This window comes from Falco cherrug, chromosome 4 (genome assembly GCF_023634085.1).
Source record: "Falco cherrug isolate bFalChe1 chromosome 4, bFalChe1.pri, whole genome shotgun sequence".
NCBI lineage: Eukaryota > Metazoa > Chordata > Aves > Falconiformes > Falconidae > Falco > Falco cherrug.
The window spans coordinates 3,428,808-3,452,774 of NC_073700.1; the positions used below are offsets into that span (position 1 = coordinate 3,428,808).

General features: G+C 39.5%; 1 protein-coding gene across 1 annotated transcript in view; it reads left to right on the forward strand.

Annotated features, from left to right (window-relative positions):
• Positions 1–23,967, forward strand: part of SYN2 (synapsin II) — a 197,251-nt gene that overhangs the window by 146,094 nt on the left and 27,190 nt on the right. The window contains exons 6-9 of the mRNA XM_055708850.1: positions 3,186–3,248; positions 5,677–5,819; positions 11,116–11,190; positions 15,452–15,554. Coding sequence (XP_055564825.1) covers positions 3,186–3,248; positions 5,677–5,819; positions 11,116–11,190; positions 15,452–15,554 — 384 coding nt within the window. The remainder of the gene's footprint in view (positions 1–3,185; positions 3,249–5,676; positions 5,820–11,115; positions 11,191–15,451; positions 15,555–23,967) is intronic.

Consider the following 23,967-nt stretch of genomic DNA (forward strand, 5'->3'; position numbering starts at 1 on the left):
CCCAAATGTCTAAGAAGCCTTGAGACTGCCTGTCATGTTAAGACTGAATTTAACATAAAAGAGCAGACTGGGAAGGGGGGAGGGCAGGACTCAGATCGGGTTTTCTGTATTTCCGGTAAGAAATTTCAGGTTTTGCTATTGCTTGACAGAACGATGCCATGCACAACTGGAAACCAGTTAGTGGTAGGGAAGCGACTGCGTGATGGCATGTGTCTAGTCCCCATGTGCAAAGGGAGAACTGTCGTAATTAAAGTAAGAGCAGGAATGAAGACGGCGCTGTTCAAAACCCAAAACAACTACAACTCCCTCAGCTCAGCCCTGGATTCATGGGCCGGTCACAGGCGTAGACAGAAACAAGAGAAGCACTGGGATGGCTTAAGATTTGTCTTCCTTTGATGCTACCTGCTTTTTCTTCCGTCTGATGTTTGAAATGCAACATGCAGTGCCTTTTCCGCCTGCTGCCAGCTCTTTTCTGTGTCTGTGCTGGGATGTGGTATCCCACAGGAAATCTTGGTATCAGACTCCACAGCAAAATGAACTCTATTGCCTCGGATGATGTTAGTGCATTTTTTTGAGGGAGAAAGCAGTTTCTTTTTTATTCTTTTTTAAGTTAGTGTTTGTTCCTGCGGCCTGCAGAGGATTCCACAGCTTTGGAATCATGGGATGATACGTGGTACTGTTAATTACAGGAGCGCCTTTTGTATCGCTATAGTTACAGGTCTGCCAGCATTTCCATTACAAAACCCGGTTCAGTGGTTTATAGCTCAGTCATAAAAATGTGGTGCTGCCCTTATGAATTTTGAGTCAGGCAATGATTTGTTCGCCCCCTCCCCAAAAAGAATTTTTTTGGGGGAAAAAAGTGGTTAAAATATGAAATATTAAAATATGAAAGCAACAAAAGACTAGATGTTGACTATATAGGACTTTGCATCCCTACAGTTTAGCAAAAATTTTAAATTTGCTGTATAGGTGACCTTTACTGTATAATGCTTTTGCAAGTGCTTTTGGATATTTTGAGTGTAATCAATATTTTTCATGCTTACATGCCTTAACTTAAATTGATCAAATTGAAACAGATCTGGAAAAAGCAATTAAATTTATTTTTGGATTTAAAGACCAACACTTGAAGTGGTTCCTACACAAGAGTCTAAATAAAAGACTTTCCAAGTTTTCATAGTTACTAATTCCTACAGTGTTAGTCTAAGTACCCAGAATTTCTGCCAAAAAAAAATGCAAGTTACTTTTACACAGGCACTGGAAAGTGGCAGCTACAGTTGTGCGTGTGACACAAAGCGCCAACAGATGTGTTTCAGAATGGTCTGCTTGCCTGTGGCAGTAATCCTTGATTTCAGATCTCGAGGATGCCCTGGCAGAAGATAAACATATATGACACTTTGCTTAACTAATGGATTAAACTAACTAGGATTGCAGTAGATTTTTTGTAACTGCAAGTCTTTAAATTGAATCTGGTGTTCTGAAAAGACCCACTAGCCCCAGCTTTCAGTTTGATGCAGAAATCAATGGAAAACCTCCATGGCCTGTGCTGCGTCGCTGACTGCTGTAGGACCCTGCAGTTTCATCAGGCTTTGAAAACTCTGCTGTGTTAAAAGAGTAGATCCAAAGATTCCTCCTTTTTCTTCTCATCAGGCAGAACAGAAACAGAGATTCTGTCAAAAACGAAGCAACTTGATTTTGTTTGCTTAGATGTCCTTTATATGTTAAAAAAAAAAAAAGTCCGAAGAAAACAATATTGCATCAGTATGCATTTTAGGAAAGTCAGAGTAAGTCCGTTAAGAAAAAAAGAAAAGAAAGAGCTTGATGTATTGTGCTGGGAATGTGACAGTAAGTAGTGCAGAGTATGTACCTTGCAGTGGATGACCACTTGTTCTCATGCAGATTAGCCTTTCAGCTGAAGTATTTTTAAAGCAGGCATCCTTAAATCATATTGAAAATAAATGTTTAAAATATAGGAAACGTGTGTGTGAATTTTAATTAGCTTTATGACCCTACAAATAGTTTAGGATGTTAGCAAAAGCCAAGTGACCTTCCTGTTCTTTATCTCTTGATCTTAATGTCAATATTTACAATCCCGTGACATTTTCCATGTATAGCTGTTTGTGTTTGTGCCTTTCTGTGCACTGTTGTGCAAAGCACAGTGAGATAAGTGTGAACTCCATTTAACCTCTTGACAATCCTTTCTAAGTATTCGGAAAATAAATTTCTCATAAAATCTCTTAAGAATTGTCAGCTTATTTTCTAAAGCATCAGGTTTGCCTTTGGTTGTATTTACTGTGTTAAAATTTGGTATTAAATGAAGGCTTCAGACCCCTTAACACTTACTGTTCTGCTGCTCCCCAGTTTAATTACAAGTTGAGGGTGGTGTGGTTTTTTTTTTTTTTCTAGTTATAATCCAGTTCTACTAAGTCCTTGTATTTATGCTTGGTTGATAGAGGTTCAATATATGTTCATTTTAAGTGGAAGAAAAAGACAAAGAAGGGCCAGCTGTACCCATGTCAGGGAGATCTAAAACTTCTTCACACGAATGATCTAAATAAACCTGGGTATTCACAGAACTTTCTGAGAGACAGAATCGTTATCATTTATTGAATAAAGCGTATTAATGTGCCTCTGTATATTCCATTTCCTAATCAATGGCTGAATTATTACTTGCATTCTATGCAGAAGCTGGAACCTTTCCTAGAGAAAGGATCTGCCTTTAAAGAAAGGGGGTTTTGGTGAATTAGACATCATTGCTTTCATAAGTGGTCACAAAAAGAATTTACAACCTTGCTAAATGATTGAAATCAAGGGGAAAAGATGATTGATTTGACAACAACGATTATAACCTTGGAGAGTGTGAATTTATGGGCCAGAAGACGCCACAGCAAAACATAAATAGGAAATAGCAGAAATTCAGTTTAAAAAGTGAAGTCAAAAGAATGACATACAAAAAAGTTAAGGTAGAAGTACATCAATTGCTTGTACTGAGAATAACACAGCACTCAGAAAACACACACGTAATTCATCAGAACACACAGTCTGTAGTAACAGTTCAAATAACAGCATGGCAAGAACAGCTTTGGCTGCATTAAGGTCATGCTTAAATAGTTTTCATAAATGATGTAGTTTATTCATTTAACTCGTGGCTGCTATCTCTAACATGTCTTTTTTGTTTCCCCCCTTAGCTAACAATGCCAACTTTTCCTGTTGTTGTGAAGATCGGACATGCTCACTCAGGCATGGGAAAGGTGCAGATGCTACTTACTGCATGTTAGGAGGCTGGGTGTTTGTCTAAAATAATTTGCATGTTCTTTCATTTCCTGGATATTTTAAATTTTCACTGTCTAAATTCTGTCTTGGATCCCTACCCTTGCAAATCTCTGCTTGTATATTATTCAAGAAAGCATCTCTTTTTAGGAAAATATTAAAATGTGTCATATATTTTCACATTGGTGCCTTTCCAGTTTATGCATTGTCCTATATAGGATGTTCTTTGAAACATCCCGAGATGCTTTCTCGAAGCAGAACCTTATCTATTAATTTAGTTGACTGCAGTGAAACTATTTAAGAGTCAAGGTCTGTTTGCACAATCCAATTTTTTGGACCTGGGAATATAGGAAGGTTTTGCCTTAGTTCTTTATTAGTTTCAGCTTGATACTGAACTTTTATTCATTTCCTATCTTAATGTATTCTCTCTGATTGTTTCATACCACTATATAACTGCTGCTTTCTTTCTCCAAAGTAATTGCATTTCAGTGGTGAGTACAGTTGTTTTGATATCACTTATCTCACAATGGTGCTTCAATGGGATATGATTTAAATCCCGCTTTCATTGATATCAGTGAATATTTCTAGTCATTGCAGATTAACCACTTTCTTTCAATGAAAACACTTCAGTGCTTTAAGTGTTTTAGATTTTAAAATAAATCATCAGAGAATAGTTACATTTATCATCTTGAATCGCCAAAAGGTCCATGAATGTATTTGCCGCTAGCAATAGAAATAGAGAACTGGTTTAATTGTATTTTATTCAGTAATTGTGCAAGTTGTACTGCATGTTATGTTTTTTTGCCTATGACTGTTTTGCTTTATTTCGTACTTAGTAAGCAAGTGGAAATCCAGCAGCCACTTTAATTGAGAGCAGAATTAACCACCAATTACTTAAACTGCAGGTTTTGTGGATTGCAATATGTGAAGTGTTAGAATATTTATACTGTACTTTCAATATTCACCTCTCACAGGAAAGGGAAATAATGTACAGAAATATTCAGCATGTCAAATGTCTAGAAATCAGATATTTTAGGTATAAAATATTTTAAATCCTTAAATAATAAATACCAGTCTTTTGTAGCAACATGCTTACTGTCAGAGTCCAAATAAAGGTTTTCCTCACATCCCAGTCCTCCCTAAAGGCATTGCTAGGACTAGTGTTTCCACTGGTCATAACTAAACTTGCATATGCTATAAGTTTTCAGAAACTAAGTTGAAACCAGGCATTGTGTCTGGTTATGTGACTCTCAAATGGCAAATTACTCTGTATTCTCTGTCTGAGAGTTGAGAGCACGTACTTAGTCCTTATGACTTCTTTTAGCTTCCCCAGACTCCATTTAATACACAAGTCCCATCTCACAGCTGTGGCAGTCTGGCCTGCAGGTTCCGTCTGAAGTACCAGGTGACAGTGGGAGCAAACAAAGCACCAGGCTTGGAAAGAGTTGCAAACTCTCCTAATACTGGAGAGCATGAGAAATACTAATCCCTGCCTCCTTTCCTCACCGTTCTGAAATGCAGTTTGGGTCAGTGTGTTGGAGTTCTAGTTTCCCTCTCCCATTAGCCCTAAGACTTCTCTTCTGAGTCACCTTTTCTCCCAAAGCCAGCCAGCTTCCTATAAGTCAACCGTAGCGATGTGCCCTCCCTGTCCAAAAGTAACACCTCTGTCCTCCATCTGTCCTCTAAAGTCTCCTTCTCCCTCTCCCCCGAAATGAGCATTCCCCACTTTTCCACCTCCCTCTTATTTCAGGATGTTAAAGTTGATGGGTTTAGTACCATGATGGGTTTAGTACCATTCACCATCTTGGCACCATGTTCCACAACTAGGAAATCCTACTTCTAGAAGGCTGGCTCCTTGCAGAGAAGTGGGAAAAATAAGAAAAAACTGGTTCTGCTGTCTTGAGCCAACCCTCTTTGCTCCATGTGAATGTGCATCCATCAGGATGAAGGAGCCTTCATCCCCTCCCTGCTGGGAGGTACATGACGTGACAGTCCATGATGGGCTCCATATGCACTGTTACAATGAGCAATTTACAGAATCAGCAAGAATTCTGTATAAATTAGTATTGCATATTATCACACCTTGAAAAATTCCAAAGCCTGCAGATCTAAAATTAACAATCACTACTTAAAAGAAACAATTGAAAAGCAAAATAAAATTCCACTGTCTGCAAATTGCTTTCTACAGATAAACAGGTAATATTTTGCCTAGAAAAATAGATACTCTTGATACAGGAATGTTACAGAATCTAGAAATCAGATGATATATCCTCTACTTTTTTTTATAAACTGGTGCTATCAGAAACATACTTCTCATGAATGCCATTTGCAAATGAATTCTACATTTTATTCCTAATCACTCTTTTTTTCTTTTGTATATGCTGTTTATTTGTGGTATGATGACTACAGATCAAGGTAGACAACCACTACGATTTTCAGGACATAGCCAGCGTGGTAGCACTTACTCAGACCTACGCCACTACTGAACCGTTCATAGACTCCAAATATGACATCAGGATCCAAAAGATAGGCAGTAACTACAAAGCATACATGTGAGCCAAAAACTTATATTATTTCATCCTTTTGTTTCAAAATCAATAAGCACCAGTACGTTTAAGAATGTTGGCTGAGCTGATGTGGTGACTATGCCTCCATTGTCATACTCTCTGGAAAGACAGTATTTTGGACTTTCTAGATTTATCAAAGGTTTTTAAGTTGATTGTGACTGGGAGGAGGAGGATAAGACAACAGGTGAGCCTGCCAGAATGGGTTTCCTGCTAACCTTTGTTTATATTTTTAATTTCAAGAAAGGAGCAGTTGGAAAGGGATTTGTTTTTCTAGCAGACTTGTTAAATCAAATTCCTTTGTATCTTTTCACCAATTTAGGGTAAAATTTTCTTCTCCCTTTAAGGACAGTTAGATGACATTCATTCACACAAACGTGAATCATAACGCTTCAGTGTAACAAAGTAATCTCCCTTTAACATAATGCATGTAAGAAAAATTCTGATTTTTCAGTGGCCTTTGCATGTATAGATGAAAATCTCTTCTGATTTTAGATTCCAGGTGTTTGTTTAAAGATCATGACTATACAAGAGGCTAAAGGGGTATTTCGGTTTCATAGACGACATTAAGCTAGAGCAGCGAAACAGGTTATCATGTAGTAGTTGAGCTGTGGTAACTATGTTTATTCATATTTTTACTCTGTTTCAATTGCCAAGCAATGTAATCCGACATACACTCATTTTATTCACCTTTTTAAGATAAATTAGATCATCTCATGTCTTTGTTCCCTCATGCTGGCAATTCTGGGGCAGGAAAAATGAAACAAAACATGGATAAAAATACACATGTGCATTTACATATGCACACACCCCTACACAGGCGGAGATACTTCCTTAGGAACTCCTATAACATTGGAGGGATCGGAGGTTTCTTATATGTTGATGGTTGTCAGGAACAGGTGCAGTCAAGTTCTTTATCAGTGAAAACAATGGAATTCCAAGCAAACCATGAATACAAAGAGAAGCAAAAGTTGGAGCTGTGTTAAAATGCTTTAAAAGTTTTATAATATTAAAGACAGGGCTAGCATCAAGTGTCAGGTAATTTAGGAACCTAGAATTTAGAATTCTACAATTTCTAATCTGTAAAATTAGAAATTTTACATTTATTTTCTTAGAAAAAAATCTTTTCTGTCTAAAAAATATATATTAGAAATTATTTTTTCTAATAAAAAAACTGTTAGAAAAAAAAAGCCAAGAAGCTTAAGAGAAAGTAGAACCTTTTGCATGCGGTGAGAGGAAGGGGCAAAATATATCTCCTTCGGTTGATATTGGAATGCCACATACTCATGCCTCCACCCCTGAGACTTTGCTGTCACAAGGTCAAACTGTGTGAGCAGCTGCTGGTCTCTCCTGACATGTGACTTGAAGGGGTATTTGAGAAAGAGCACCAAAGATGAGGCCTTTCAAGAACAACTCAAGTAGTCCAGCTGCCGCTGACTGTACATCCGAGGAGCCTCAAGAAAACACAGAACTGGGTGGAAATACTGTTCACATAGGTCAGATCCATCCAGCAGCATGGACACTCAGTCTTCTGCTTTATTTTGAACTATCTTAAGTTTTGCGGAAACAGTGTGTTGGAAATTTGAGTTGTACACAGCGACAAAGGCAGGACACAGAAATAATTGTGAGGGTTGAGAGGTTTCTGCAATCCTTCGCTGGTGACTTTCAGCGTTCTTAGCGATGCAGCGCAGCAACTCTGTAACTCGAGGTTCCTACAGGATTTCAGGTGTGTTGGGCCTACCCCATCTCTCCCTATATGCAATAAGAATCATAAACAAATGCTTCTGAATGATACAGCTTTTACCCTCTGGCTTCTCCGGGGAAGTTAATTCTAGTTCTGCTTGTTTGTCTTACACTGGTGTTCCAGACTGTTGGCTTGCACTGGATTTAGCCCTGTGTCTGGAGACATGCAATACCGCCATACTCCTGCATCCCAAGGTCTCCTCTTTCCTACCTGTCCAAATCACAATTTGGTCCAGTCCCACCGCTTTCCCCGACCACCACTTTCTGTCTCTTACCCCTCATGTCTAACTTTTTCTATTGCCCCAGGTTCTCCCTTTCCCCTTTTATTCTGCTCAGGGTTGTTCTACGGCCTTGTTCTCCCTCTACTCCCAGTTACCAGTCACCCTTCTTTCTCTGTCTCAGACCTTTTCATACAACTTCTGCCTCTTCAAGGCTGCAATAGTACTTTTCTTTCTTGGTTTTTTTGACAGGCAGATTCCTTGTGTTGTGCTGCCCACCTCTCCCCTCCCCTGTTGTTTATAATGAACGTAGTGGAATGGTCTCTCTCTTGCAGCTCCCAGCTGGCAGAGTCATAGGAACAAGGCCCAACACCTCATGGTTATGACACACTGCCAGATACAAGTTAGTAACTTGATGGTTCACTCCCTATGGTAAAAATTGGACATTTCATAGGAGAGCACCCTACATTTTTTTCCTTGCCTTGAAATTTAAGTGCTGTTCAGTGTCTAGAATAATTTTGGAAGAGTCAGCCATGGTAAATTTACCATTTTCAAATATAAACGTTTCTTCTTTACAGAAGAAGCAGTTGGCCTAAGGAACAGCAAAAAATAAGTTAAAATGACAGCCTGTTCCTCCTACCTTTTATTTATTTTTAAGTTTCTACTCAGAAATTACGGGTTCATCCAAATGCTAAAAGCCTAGCAATCATTTTTTCTCTAGATTCTTTCACACAGTTAAATCACACCAAAAAATGAAATACCAATCCATTGTTACAAAGCATCATGAAAAGGAGAATATTTACCAAATGTCTGAAAAAAATCTTCATGTGTGTACATATACATTATGTTAGTAGAATAATGTTTTACAGCTGGTTCCCATTTTGTTCTGTGACACAGGAACAGAGTACTTAGAGAGCCACCACAAAAAGTACCAGCTGAACATTTGTTTTTGTAGTTTAAAGAGAGTTATTAAGAGCTTCAGTTTTAAAATTCTGTGGGAAATTGTGGTATAAGTGGATCCATGACTCACAAAACATTGGTGCTTATCATCTGTCAGTGGAGATTATAGCCAAAATGCAGCACTGGATCCCTCTAAATACCACAGCTCCCCAAAACGCTTTGTGACGCATACTTAACTACACTTTGGTACCATTACAGAATTCATCTGACTTCAAGGAAATAGACTTAAAAGGGTCACATACAATGAAGAAAAACAGAAATACAAACCCACTGCATCTAAATCTCCTCTCCAAAAGCAATACTCTGAATCCGTAACTTCATGCACTTTGATCAGAAGAGCAATAAAACTGAAGTAGAGCACATCAACCGAAGGACAGTGCTATCGAATCAAAGCTCTAAGCAGGCTACCTACACAAGAATTGTAGTTAGACATTTCTGCATATTTTTCTGATGACAAGTCCCCGTCCCAACAATTTGGATTGCTTACTTTAAATGGTATTAAATAAAGCAGAAGGGTGTTGGAAAAGGGGAAGCTCAAGTTACTATGAATTGTTTATGCTAATCATAATTCCTTTTCCCCCAATTTTAAAACAGTTGTTCCTTCTTTGCAAAAATCAAATCAAGTGGAAACATGTGAAGCCTAATTATAAAGTACACAGAAGTGTTAGGAGTTGTTTCCTGTATTATCCAGTATTTTATTTAGTAAAAGAGGAGGGAGTAACAATATGAAAGACCCTTAGCAATTATCAGGACAGAAGTGAAAAAGGGTGGGAAAACTACATATTTCAGTAGAAGAAATCATGTATGAATTACAGAAACCACATCTGAGGTTTAAGATGACAGTCTGGTTGGGTACTTCTGTCTAATGGAACCCCTGTTGTTTTGGAGTTCTTCTGTGTCATGGCCCTGGCATCAACAGCTCCAGGCTACAAGCTGTTGAGATGACACCAGTCAGGTCTGTGTCCATAGCAGCCCTCTGAGTCCTCATCTGGTCCCTACGGTATCCTTGCAGCCAGCCAAGCATCCAGTCACGAGGCTTCTTCAGGTCCTGCAGGGGATCTTTCACGCTGTGGAGTGAAAGCATGGCTTAAAGCAAACCATCTTTTCTTCTCTAGTCAGTAGTGCTGGTGTGACATCTGTGCAGGTGAGGAACCTGAACCAAATACTGGCTGAAAGTCTTCAGGGTGATTATTTTTTTTTGGTGTGATGTGGTCACATCTTGCTTCCTAAAAAACACCTTAAATAGTAGATGCTGATGAATACCTTTAAGTCTGCAACAGAGTTGAATTGAGATTTGTGAGAAGTATTATCTCTCTGATGCAGAATATGGGTTGAGTAGTAATGAACTTAAAAATTTAAATTTGTAAGTAGACAACTTTATGTGTAAATAACACTTGAAAAACTGAAGCAGAAATCACAAAATAGCCTTATTATTGGGCAAAGTTACCTTACACACAGCACTCAATATGCATGTTCCCCTTTCACTGCTTCCTCCCACATCAACAAAGAACGTGGCATCTTAGAACAACTTGGTGCTTTAAAATTCAGCTAACTTTATGAGACTCCCATAGAAAAATCAACATTCCCCCACAATTGCTACTGACCCTCATAATTAGGTTAATAGAAAAATGGAGAGAAAACTATAGCTGCTGCCTGATATATTTTTAATGCATTACAGATGTTCCCATTATTTTACTAACTGGAAACACTTCATAATTTGTATCCTTAGCCTATTCCCAGTACAGCATTTAGGTTTCAGAAAACAGTAATCTTCTCAGCCCTAGTAGCAGTCCTAAAGTCTAAGGAGAAAAAAAAAACAACTTTATACGAATCTTTTTTTTTTTTTTTTAGAGATTAAATAGAAGATGGTATACTCTAGCCCTGACATAAAAAGTTTAGATTATGTTAGTAAACTAACAAAGACTGAAAACTGGAAGGGAAACCAAAATCCAGTCTAAAAGAGATCTGATACCACTTCAGAAATGTTAAAAACATAGATATCTTGATTTTGAAGTATTGTGACCTAACCCTGTAGTGGTATGGATTTGAAATGAGAAGCTGAACCTTCATCTTCTTGACATTTACAGTAACGGTATGTTACAGGCTATTCAATACATGCATAACTGATAACAGCTTATTGCAAACACTTTCACTTAATCATGGTAGTTGGCTGGGTTTTTTTAAAGTATTACTGACAATTGCAATGCCTGTTAGAATCCTTTGCATTTAAAATGTTCTGTTACAAGCTGCCAGATATGAAAAACGTGTAAATACTGCTGTAGTTTCATGTGAAAATCAGAGTAATTTAAGAAATAGTAAATATAATACCACTGGCTGCCTTTGTAATATTTTCCCCCTTTCAGGAGAACTTCTATATCCGGAAACTGGAAGACAAACACGGGCTCTGCAATGTTGGAACAAATTGCTATGTCAGATAAGTAAGTCGAGTCTCTTGTAAAAGGTAATTAAAAAAAATTAATGGAATTTTATTTTAAATTATTTTTTAAAAAATCGCATTGTCAATTTGCAATTCACAGTAAATGCATGTCTCCCATGTCTTTTGGAAAAAAAAGTCCTTGAATGAAATGAGAGAACATGAGCCAAAATTTCCATGTGACTTGACTCAGAGTTAACTACCGAAACTAAGTACTAGCCTTAGGTGCTTACGTGCACCCTTGGGTTCCTACGTCCGTGTCTGCACTGAGAAAACTACTGGAATTCCCTTCAGAAAATTTGATTTTTCAGATTCAACCTGTTAGTCATTTCCTCTCGTTCATTTGCCCTCTTTTACCAAACAGTCTTACCCCATGCCACCATGCTTTTAACCTTTCTCGTTCTACATCATCTATTGTAACCAAGCAGTCTGGTCTTAATTTTGCCTATTTAAATCACATTTCTCTTTTCTGGCTTTCATTCCTGCTAAATTATTTATTTTTCATTTTTGAAATTTCCACGAAACTGCACTGTGATTTGCTGGAATATAATGAAGCTTATTTCCCTCATGTCATCATTCCAGCTCTGTACTTTGGTTTTCTGTGCTTTTCTTTTTCTCTCCCATCCTTATGCTGGATACTTTTTGCAATCCAGTCAAAAACATTCTCCTTGTAGTATTATTTTGAAGCTCAGGTCTTCTTTTGACGTGATTCTTCTCTCAATACTGTCTATTTGCTCCAAGCTCCTCCACAACATACAGACCTCTTTTTCCCTGCAAAATAAATCTGTGAGGTTTTTTGATGGCTATGAATTTTCTCTTGTTCAGTTTCTCCAAAGGTTGCTACCAGTGGAAGCTGAAAAAAGTCTGTATAATAAAAGTGTGATTTGAAAGGTGTTTTAAAGTTCAACAGTAGTCTTTTTCTGGTGGTTTTTGGGAAAAAAAAAAAAAACACCAAACTTAATAGTCTTTTGTTTTTTTTTAAAAAAAGTCTGGAACCTACAACTTGGTCCTTCCTGTGAGCTGAGGGAGACACGGGAACTGAACCATTGCTTGCCCTGGAAAGGTGAAAACAAATAAGACAGGAATTACAGCTCCCTGCTGTCCAACCCCTGTCTAGACTGTGTCCTCACTGATCTCCCCTCTGGGGATGGAGTGGAGCCACATTATTTTCTCTTTCTCGTTCCCCTCCCACCTTCCTTTAGAAAGTGAGGTTATGTCTTCACTGAGAGGGAAAGTGTGCTGTAGTGTGTGTAATTACAGTCCGTGAGCTGTTCCTCTGTAAAAACACAGGCACTCGAGATTTGCTGTAAGGAAAACTAAACACTATCTAGTGTGGGTAAGGAGTGCGGAGGGCCAGCCGGGCCTAGCGGCCTCGCTGCAAATGCTCTGTGTGCTCTGCTTCTGCTGCTGGCTTTGGATGTAAGATAATGAGAGCCTCATAGGTATTTTCCCGTTAAAAAACACTAGCTGACAAAACTAAACTTCTTTTACGCTGATGAAGACAAACGCGTAGAAAATTTGTGTTATTTTGTATTATGCGGATGTTTTCTTATAACAGAAAGGGGTACGTATCACATAGCCCCTCTTTTTGTTCAATTACCCACTGAGGCGAGCAAAGCAGAGCAAGGAAGGGAAGGGAAAACTGAAGTTTTCTGAAGAGTTGAAGTAGTCTAACGGCATACCAAAAGCAATCAAATCTGATGCATGTGCATTTCATTTATAATAAGTGTCACGAATTAGGAAGAAGTGTTCTGAAAGCACTGCCTGAGTTGACATGGTTGATTGAATACAAATCTGAGTCTAGAAATGTAGAAAAGCAAGAAGAATGTGGCACAGGAAGGGACAAGGACGAGGCAGAGAACAAGCCCAATCCAATGTTACACGTTCTTATTGATGCCTGCGTTTCAGAGAGGCACTGCTTCCCAGATAGAACCAGAAGAAGAAAGACCTATACCAATTATGCACACCTCATCTGGCACACCAGATATTTCATGTCGCACACCTGAGGAACAATACTTTATGACCTGACAGTTCTAAAGCAGCTGCTGCATGCTGTATTTGCTCTGGGAAAATAAGAGCCACGACCTCTTGTCAAACCTACTGTGCAAGCCTGGGGTTTAAAACACTGCAGGCTAGTCCATCCAAGACTTCTCCTTCCAAATGAAACTATATTTTTCCAGCCCTGTGTTTGTTGGCAGAAGATAGACTATTAAAAATACTTTCATAGATCTGATTGATGTTTTGGTACTTTAAAGAAAATGTCATCTTTTTTTTCATACAAACTCCAAATACTTACTGTTAATGATGAGTTTTGCTGTCCACATGTCTTTCCAAGATACATGTTGGTTTTTTACAGCAAAAAAAAAGTTATTTATAAGCAAGTGCATGCAAGCAGTCGAGTCAGTCAGTGCATCTACAGATGTTGAAATTGTCAAGCGTCCAAAAAGCCCTCTCATTTTGGACAAAAAACTTGTTTCTCACAGGAAAAAAAAATATTTTCATTGCTAAAATATTACCATCAGGATCTTTTCAAACAGTTGTATCAATTTCTTTGTATTCTGCTCAAAAGAAAAAGTTTTCCACTGGAACAGACTTTATGTAAGAAAATATAAAGAATATGACCTAACAAGTTTGCTTGGAAAGGATGCTATTACTGAAAGTATTTATGTATGAGTAAGACTTTCAGTCCAGGAACCATTTTCCTTTGATCCTGTAGTGAAGTCAAATGCTATGTTTATTACATCAAAATTTTTGCAATGGAAAATACTATGATGTGGTAAATCTATCATCATGGCTCAAAGGCTGGAACAGGAGAGAGCAGGAGAGGGTCTGTAAAAGGAAATAGCTCTAATTTACACTCAAATGCTAGCCAGTGAAAGAGAAAAAAGTTCATGATAAATGGTTGCTTTAAAACTGGGGGTTTTTTGAAGCAAAATGTGCCCTTCAGTTGGTAGAGCTGCCTGTATAACCTTTCAGGATCATATCAGAGCTTACTGCTGCCCGTGCGCAGCTATGCTATCAGTTAATGCAAGTTCTCAATGTGGTTTTGTGCCCTATGAGCCACCTCTTGCCATTGAGCAACATACAGAGCTCATGTTGCCTCAGAACGCTCTCAGCAAAGCGCTGCGCTCCCTGTTATGTCACTAGCAGTTCTGCTCGATCACAGGAATTGCCTCCCTCCTCTTCTAGTAAGTCCCACTTTGTTCCCTTGTTAGCCAGATGATCTCTCTATCCATAGAGAAAGAAAAAGAATTTGTATTATTGCACGTAGAATGGGTAAACTGTCCATTCCTCAGTCCGTGTTTCTTAACATGAAGTTAGAATATAAACAGAGCAGTTCTTATGTTCAGTCCTGTTAAACACCAGCCTTTTTAGGGGTTGTAGAATTCCTCAGAATTCTTCAAATTTCAGTTGAATTTTGCTGTAGTTGTCTATAACCCTCCATGAAGAATATTGTCCTTGCCTGCATGCTACGTAACTTTTACGGAGTGTCATCCATCTGTTTCTCTTGTGTCATCTGAAGGGTTGTTTTGTCTTGATTTTTCTTTTGCCCTGTTCAGTGATGTGCCTGTAAAGCTATCATTGCTACTTTGGAACACAGCTGGGTCCATAATTTAAGAGAGCGACTCTCATTCTAGTTTTCCTGATAAAAGAATAAAGCCCATCCGTGATTAAGTACACTACCAAGCACAGTAAGCAAGAGGACCGTCACACTTGAAGCTGTGCACAGATGCACAACTCTGAATTTCACAGGAAAACAGGAGCCCTGTTCCCTACTTCCTAAAAGCCCTTGGCATCACTGAAGCCACGGAAACTGGTCAGATGATAAATCCTCCTTCTGTGGAGTTCTCCCACAAAGTACAGCCACAACTAGCAAGCTGTACTAGTGTGAGGACACTGGGAATGCAGGGTGGGGTACAGCTAAAAAGCTCTTCGTGTTTCAGCGTATCTTATGTTTGGGTTACTCACAGTTTAGAGCAGTGACATGTTGGGACCAATATAAACTGGGACAGAATCCAGCATCCAGCATAACACTAGGTCAGGATACAGACCACAGCTTTTCTGGATCCTACTGGGGAAAGCAGAGTAACTGAGCCGCTATCTCTAAGCTACTGTTTTGGGAAATACAAATTCAGTAAAACTGACAATGTAGTGAAAACTCTGAATGTACAGCAAATGTTATATAAAACACGTTGTTAGGTAAGCCTATAGAAAAACAAGAGCCTGATGAGATACTCACAGAAAAAAATATTTTTATGAAACAGGTACAAGCTTTGGGTTGACACCTGCTCTGAAATATTTGGTGGTTTGGACATCTGTGCTGTTAAAGCTGTACATGGAAAGGATGGAAAAGATTATATTTTTGAGGTAAGCAATCCCACTCTTTTCACTGTATGCTTTTATATATTGCAAACACCCAAGTAAAGAACATTTTTGATAGTTAGGCACTGGCTTATTTGTGTTTCAGGAAAGGCTGTGTATTTTTGAGCAGTGTTTAAATCATAATACCAAGCCACATGCCCAAGTTAGTGGCAACACTTGCTGGAAAATGTAACCATATATATGGTAATGTCTTTTTGTGTTTGAGGAAATGTACACAAACTACAAAACAAAACCAAATGTGGATGTCACATTTTCCCAACCCTTATGATTTCTTTCCTGAGCAGGCTTACCAGTTTTTCCTGGAAGGCTTATAGATAGCACTATCCTAAGGGAACCCCAACAAAATTATACCTTTATATGGAAAGGGAAATTAAAAATGAAGTGGAAACAACTTTACTTTTTTTGAGCCTAAATATTATCTTTAAGATCTGATTCCTCATGAATCACTGGTTTCTGCTGCAGGTGATTTTGAAAAGGTTAAGATTTTCATTTACCTTAAGTTTATTATGGATAAATAGACCTTTGTCTGGCCATAAAACAAGCCATCATCACTTGCCTGTCACGCAAATCAGTATTTCTTCAGCATCTTCCATGTTCTTAGAATTTTATTCATGAGGTAGGCAAGTATATTCAGCATCTCCCCACTCCAAAAGAGGTGGATATTTGCTAAAGCAGAAGTCAGAGTGTTTTTTCTAAACCATGAGACTAACCTGGAGATTTTGGATTAACCCTTTCTAGTTATTTGTGTCTGTTTATAACAGAAAAGCTTTGTAGAAGTAAAAATCTTTGTTTGTCTGAGTGTTAAACAGCTCTATGTATTCTATTGCAGTTTCACAAATTTGTTTATCACTATTGCAATTGTTAATAATCCCCAAATCACTCCATGGCACTTCAAAGGACAGAGCAGCTTGCAGCATTAAACCTTCAGCAAAACAAACAGAATTAATAAATGCCTCCCGAGGTGCTGAGGGTGATGTCAAGAAATCCTGTTTCCACAGTCTGCCTGGCCAAATTATAACTTAATGGGTCTTTTGTATCAAAACTCACTGTAGCATAAAATTAAGGATTCCATACTAAACCTCTGTTGCTCCTTCATAGAGTGCAGTCTTTCCCCTCCACCGCACCCTGAAGTTCCTGGTAAATCTGTAATGCCTGACCCAATGAAATCTGACTGAGTTTTGACAGAGTGAAAGAAAAGCATTTTCCTCTTTCTGAAAACAGACCACTCTGACTGCCGCTGATACAATATAGAGGAAATTCCTGGAAATAAGATCTGTCACCGGTGCTACTTCCTAGCTTGGCTGTAGCCACAGGTGGATCTCGGTCATTTCCACGTACTGGGAAGGTGTTGATGTCTGCTTATAAGCTGCTCTCCAGCAGCTGGGCTTGGGCAGGCTCCCCCATACCCTCCGTAGGGAACTCCGCTGTTCCCAGAGCCCCTAAACATCTCGGAGGACGAGTCTCAGCATTTTCCACACACACCCATTTACCTAAATTCATTGTGAGAAAGTTTGTGAGTATTTGGCTCGCTTTAATCCAATAAATTTAATCCAAAACCTTTAAAATCATGTAGATTATTTTAAGATACAAGATCTTAGTTGTCTTACCTCATACGATAGTAGTTACAAACTGAAAGATTGCATGCACAAAGATGCAAAACTAGAGTAGGATTGCATTTAACAAGTGTATTCTTGTAAGAACTGGAAGTTTCAGACATAAACCAAAATTGCTTCTTATATACTGTAGCTAAAGCTAGTGTGTTGGTATCAACCTACGCTACTTAGTCCCTCCTACCATTCTTTTATTACCTACTTTCTTTTCATCCTGCTCTTTCTGTACAAACACAGTTGGACCTTTTCTGCTTCCAATGCACATGAAGGATGTCTCCTTTGTTTTAACAGCTGACACTTCTGTGGCATTCCTTAGGTTAGCAAATGCCTGTCAGACTAAATACACTTCACTTTCATTCAGTGAACTCGACTGTTTCCACATTTTTGATGTTGCACAATATTTCATATTTTTTAGTAAAGCCAGCAAGCATCATCAGCTTCCACTGAAGCTGGGTACCAAAACTAATTCCTGCATCATGCCTGGGATGTCTGTTGGGTAGGAGGAGAAGGGGGAGCAGTTTTTTGAAAATGAAATGGCCAGTGCAAATTATATAATGTACCAACATAGTACCTCATTTCCTGCTTCTGAACAAATACGCTAATTTTCCGTGCCAGATAGAGTCGTGCTTTTAAAAAGATAGGATTCTAAGAACTGTAGGACACATCAGGAACTGGGTTTATAGAGCATTTTAAGTATGTACATAATAGATTGTTGCAATTAAAAGGAAGTGTGGATAGAAGCGTGATAACAGATTGCTGTTCTACAGAATCAGCTGAATTGTTTGGAAGATGGTAATGCTCATCAGCAAGAATATTTAGAATCTGTATAAGGCATTGAAATGTGGAATTGTTTGCAAAGTTCACATCCAACAGAACATCTGTAAAACTTATGCTCATTTGCTGCTGAAAAGCCATCTTACATCAACAGTTATGACACTATAATTTCAACATGTATTGCACTCTAATTCTATGATACAATGAAGAGTAGCAGACCGTCTGCACCAGTATAGGAAAAAATTTCACCTTTTGTGTGCTTTCAACATGGGAAAATAAATGTGTTATTAAAACTAGCACGTACATGCTGCAATCAAGAACCAGTAGCTGAGCAGGACTATCGGTCTATAAATACTTGGTTTAAACTCCAGTTGCAGTCCTATACCATACTGAAACCTATGCTCTCATGTTTTCGTGATGGCTGGTATACCTACTACAAAATGTTCCGGTATTACTGACACTTTAATTCTGCAGATATGATCTGACAAGAAACGTACAAACTTCATAATGTATGAAATAATGTAGGCAGATATTTTCTTCCGGAGTCTTCCATTTGAACGTTCAGCCTGTGTAACTACCAACAGGAAAGCGTACGTATGTCATCCAGCTTCAGAGTGGGTGTGAGTTAGGGTAGAATTCTACTGAAGTATGCTTTGTGTAGTCAACATTCTAGACAGAATATAACCAAAGGGATTCTCTGTAATAAGGTTGGGAGAGCAACATTTTACAGGAATAACTACTTAGTACCTAGTACATGTTCTTCGACGAGAGCTTTAGTGCATAATCCAAGGCAATAGTTTCTAAATACCCACAGTGTTGCAGTGTTATGTGTAATAACTCACATGCTTACGAAAACATCCATTCTAAACTAATGTTAGAAACCATAACACGTAAATGACTTTTTGATGGGTTGGTTTTTTTTTTTTGATGTGATGTTCAACTAATTGTTATTTTATAGATTAAGCCAATCTCTTTCACATATTCTCTTCAAAGTGCTTGAATTTTTCTCAGATATATTGACTGCATTTTCTATAGATTTTCACACTTTTTTTAAAACTATATCACTTATGTGAGTTTGCAACATACAAATTCAGCTTCATCGAGCAAATGTGTTTGGATGTAGTAATCATTTGCTTGATCTGTTTTCGTTCCAGATGAAAACAAGGCCATATAAATTCATCTGTAGGCACCAGATCCTTCGTCTAGGAATGCTGGATTCACTTTCCCAGCAGTTCTTACTTTCTCTGCAGATGTTGTTACTCACCCACTGCAGGAGGGACTGTAAAAATTTCCTAGCAGCCACCACTGATTTTCTGCTGTACTATCCCCCGCTGGTTTCTCAGGTGTGGTTACATTTCCAATTACAAATTATTCCTGCATCTGCCATAGAGACCTCAGGGAAAGCCCCGTGATTACTTCATATCCAGTCACTCCCTGACTTCTCAGAAATCACACCATCTCTTCTTACGTCCCATTCAGTCATAAATGACCTCCTCGAACTATTAGTTTTTCTTAGTGTCAGTTACTTTCACCATACTTGGAAGTCTTAAATGAAAATCTCTATCGGTCTCTGCCTTTACAGTCAAAGTTTTCACCACAATTAGAGACATCCAGGTCCCACAAAAACAACGCAGAAGAGTAACACATGCATAACGCAGCAACAATGCAATCCAGCTCCTTTTACCCGCAGACCAAAGTAAATGTTTTTTCTCAGTCCTCACGCTCTCAAGCATGGACCTTGAAAGCTACCCTGATTCGCAACAAAATTAATTCCTCCTCCCTCTGCACTTACCAATTATCATATCTTCTCCTGTAATTATGGGTCCTTTTCCATGTGAGATCCATATATTATTATTCTGCCAGGCTCCTTGGGCACTTCTGGCTTGCAAGCCCTCTCTCTGTTCCTTCCTATCCCTCTTGTATTTCAGCATCATGACAAACCCCTTTTTCTCCCACTGTATCAGCAAAGTTCTTTACCTTTGCCCGCCCTTTATCCTCACAACTCTGCCTTCCCAGCACTGTCTGGGCTGGCACTTCATCAGGCTCTAAGCAAGAGAACTTTCTTAATCCTGTGGTGGTAAACATAACAAGTAATGGAGAACTGGGGGAAGTGGCAGTCAGAGTAGTTTCTCCTTCAGATATGATGATCCCTTTGCAATTACTGATCTTTTATAATTGCAATGGCTCCTTTATTAATCCCATCCCATTTTCTTTCATACTCGTCAGAGTTAAACGGCATTTCTCTTTCTTGCCAGTCCCAATCTTGCAGCCCAAATTTCAATTATTTGCCTTATCCACACCAGCAGCGGAGGGCCTAGACTAATTCACTGGAAGGTTGTATCACCAGAAGGTCATAATAAAAGTGTAAATAAAATAAAAGTCTTTTATTTTATCACAGTATTGTGTTGACTTAAACGTGCTGCTGTAGTTTCTGTTACTACTGCTAATATATGCAGTCAGTCTCTTATAGTTTAATATAAAGACGCATTAAGTGCATTTTAGAATATGGTTTCTGGGTCATAAAAGAAATTAATCCCATAGAACTGGGTACTGGAATGCATATAAATGGAATATAGAATTGATATGAACTAAGTGACCACAATTCATAGTGATGCATGTTTTTACTGTCATCTGTAAAAGTAACATATTTGATTTTATAAATTACAGATGTCTTTTTTTTCTATGAAATCCTCTTAGTGGGAAACTCCACGATTTTACATAGCTAAACTAGGCACTGAAAAAAACCCACCTGGCTGTTTTTGAATGATATTTTAAAACTAGTACAAGCTGTAAATAGACTATTTCTAAACAGGATGCTTTGTGTATGTTTAAACTTTGTCAACTCCTCTGAAGTGGGGGAAATGCTAGCATGACATTCCTGTTAGTCACTCGCAGGTTTTAAAAACTGGTAGTGTTACCCAAAATATTTTTTAAAAAAAATTGTAAGATACATTTATATAAAGCATGACTGATTTCTGATAACTGTCGTTAGTTATTTTACTAGGAAGGAAAATAGATGGCATTCTTGTAAAGAAAAAAAGACAACAAAACCCACCCTGTGAAGTGTTCACCTCGATCTTGGCTCCTCTGGGAACAACCAAAGCGCTCTCTGCGCAAGGGCCACCTCTGTCCCTGGGGGTGGCAGTGGCAGTAACAGAGGGAAGCTCAGTCTCTTCTGAGCAGCCACATGCCACGCTGGGTGTAATTGCAGTGCTCAGACACTCCAGCCATCCCCACTCAGCAATGCAAGCACTAAGAGCCCCCTCAGCCACCCCCTCACCCCCCCGCATTGCCTCTCGAGTCCAATTGGTTATTAAACTGGACGGTGTCCTGCAATTAAACCGCTTTTAAGCCTCAGTAATCTTTTACTCGCTCAGCTAGTTAGTGACATTTTAGTTTGGGATCGGTAGTTTTCTTTACAGTCTGATGCCTTACTTTCTCTTTTTACCACTTGGCTACTATCTCTGTGCTTCGGTAGGGCACCAGAACACTTACAGCTTGTCACCGTTCAGGACTCGGCATCTGGCTCAGTACGTCGTCAGTGTCAGGTTCAGCATATCTTTGGCCAACGGTATTGGTTCAACTATAGCGATGCACAGAAGGATCTTTAACAATGCCAAAACCTCTCCAAGTGGCCCAAGCTTGTCAAGGGCAGACGGCTATGACGTGTAACACCATATGAATCTGAATCTGACTCAACATGGGAACAGGGCAGCTATGCCTGCAAGTGCTGTCCTCAAGAAACGTAAGATCTTCTCCACTGAAGTCAACGTGAAGTTTTGAGCAACACCTCAAGGCTTCTTTTTTTATCCTTAGCCATAGAACTACACTTTTCCCACATGTTCTGGTAAACAACATAGCAGTACCTCCTAAAGAATGTTTATATGTAAACCTGCAGTTAGAGAAGTATTTAAAAACAGAAATTCTGTCAGAAGCCAGTCCTGCAGTTCTTAAACCTGTCTAATCCTTTGGCTTGACCTTATTTTAGACAATTAGTTTCACAGTCAATCCAAATAATTTTTTTAATGTAATTGGATGGTAAGAAAAGTGAGGATTTCTTTGCACACTTGAGAAACATACAACTGCTGCTGCTTTTGTTGGGTAAGAGGGGGGTTAATATACACCTGATAGTGGGAGGAGCAATATTTTGAAAAATAGATGTCATTCATGCCTGCCTTCAAAAGGGGCAGGTTTTCAGACCACAGATGTAACTCCCTTTCTGAAAATCAGATGTTTTGCAGGAGACAACCAAGCATCCAATGCCCTTCACACTGACACCGGGACATTCTAACGTTCAGTCATGTTTAACACTTTAAAGTCCTTGCAAAAGTATCTGGTACATGCGGTTGCCTCCTCCCTCCAGGTATTATACGTATTACTCTTACAAGAAAAAGCTCATGATAAAATGAAGTGGATCTTTAAACATTACAACAATTTTAAGAAATAGCAATATCTGAGCAGAAATTAATACTGAAGTAAATCCTCAAAGATTTTGTGCTTCAAGAGCCACACAACCAGCAAGACCACATTTTACCTATTCAGAAATATCAGCTTGTATCGGTTCAATACTTTCCTCTCAATTAATTAAAAACATCAGGTATGTTCCACTTAAAAATATCTGTATTAAAAGATATAGTGCATTCTATAAACTTCCCGTGTAATTATTAAGCATTTATTCAATACTATTTATGTGCCCCAAGAGTGGAAAACCATTCATTCATTTCTTAAGAAACATTTGCTCTGGATTTCAATTATTATTTCATTGTTTACTTTGCTATTATTTTAAAGCCTTTTAGCTGTGAGGAAGCTTAGAAGAGACACCCCAGATCTGAAAATTCCAGAACAAGTATTGCCAGCGTTTTGGTTGCCAATACTCCATGCCAGTGTCTCTTGTAAATGAACGAACAGAATAATGTAAATGCTTTTGGACTTAAAACTAATCTTGTTATTAGAATGAAGCAGTCTTTCTCCGTCTCGGTAAGAATTTCTGTGGCACTTACATATTTTGAAAATCCTCAAGCTTTGGCAATACTATTTACAGTGCAGCTCATTCCCAACTACTATGCAAGATGGAAGATTACATTCCAGCGTTGTGATGAATGTGCATGTTCGTTTAAATCCAAATGCCTCTTTTAAGCATTCTCCTGGAGAAACTGGCTGCTCATGGCTTGGACAGGTGTATACTTTGCTGGGTTAAAGGCTGGCAAGACGGCCGAGCCCGTGGGCAGTAGTAAATGGCATTAAAGCCAGTTGGTGGCTGGTCACAAGCGGTGTTCCCCAGGGCTCAGGGCTGGGGCCAGTCCTGGTTAGTATCGTTATCAGTGACCTGGATGAGGGGATCCAGTGCACGCTCAGTCAGTTTGCACACCAGGTTGGGGGGGAGTGTTGATGTGCTGGAGGGCAGGGGGCTCTGCAGAGGGGCCTGGCCAGGCCGGGCCGATGGGCCGAGGCCACCGCATGGGGTTCGAGGGGGCTGAGTGCCGGGCCCTGCCCGGGGGTCACACCAGCCCCAGCAGCGCTGCGGGCTGGGGGCAGGGGGCTGGGAACTGCCTGGGGGGAAAGGGCCTGGGGGGTTGGTCAACAGCCACCTGAACATGAGCCAGCAGTGTGCCGGGTGGCCAGGGAGGCCAACAGCATCCTGGCGGGTATCTGAAACAGTGTGGCCAGCAGGACCAGGGCAGTGACCGTCCCCCTGCGCTCGGCGCTGGTGCGGCCGCCCCTCGAATCCTGTGTTCGGTTTTGGGCCCCTCACTGCAAGACAGACACTGAGGGGCTGGAGCGTGTCCAGAGACGGGCAGCGGAGCTGGGGAAGGGGCTGGGGCACAAGTCCTGTGAGGAGCAGCTGAGGGAACGGGGGGTGTTCAGCCGGGAGAGGAGGGGGCTCAGGGGGGACCTTATCGCTCCCTGCAACGACCTGACAGGGGCTGTGGGCAGGGGGGGTCGGTCTCTTCTCCCAGGTGACAAGTGACAGGACAAGAGGAAATGGCCTCAGGTTGCACCAGGGGAGGTTTAGA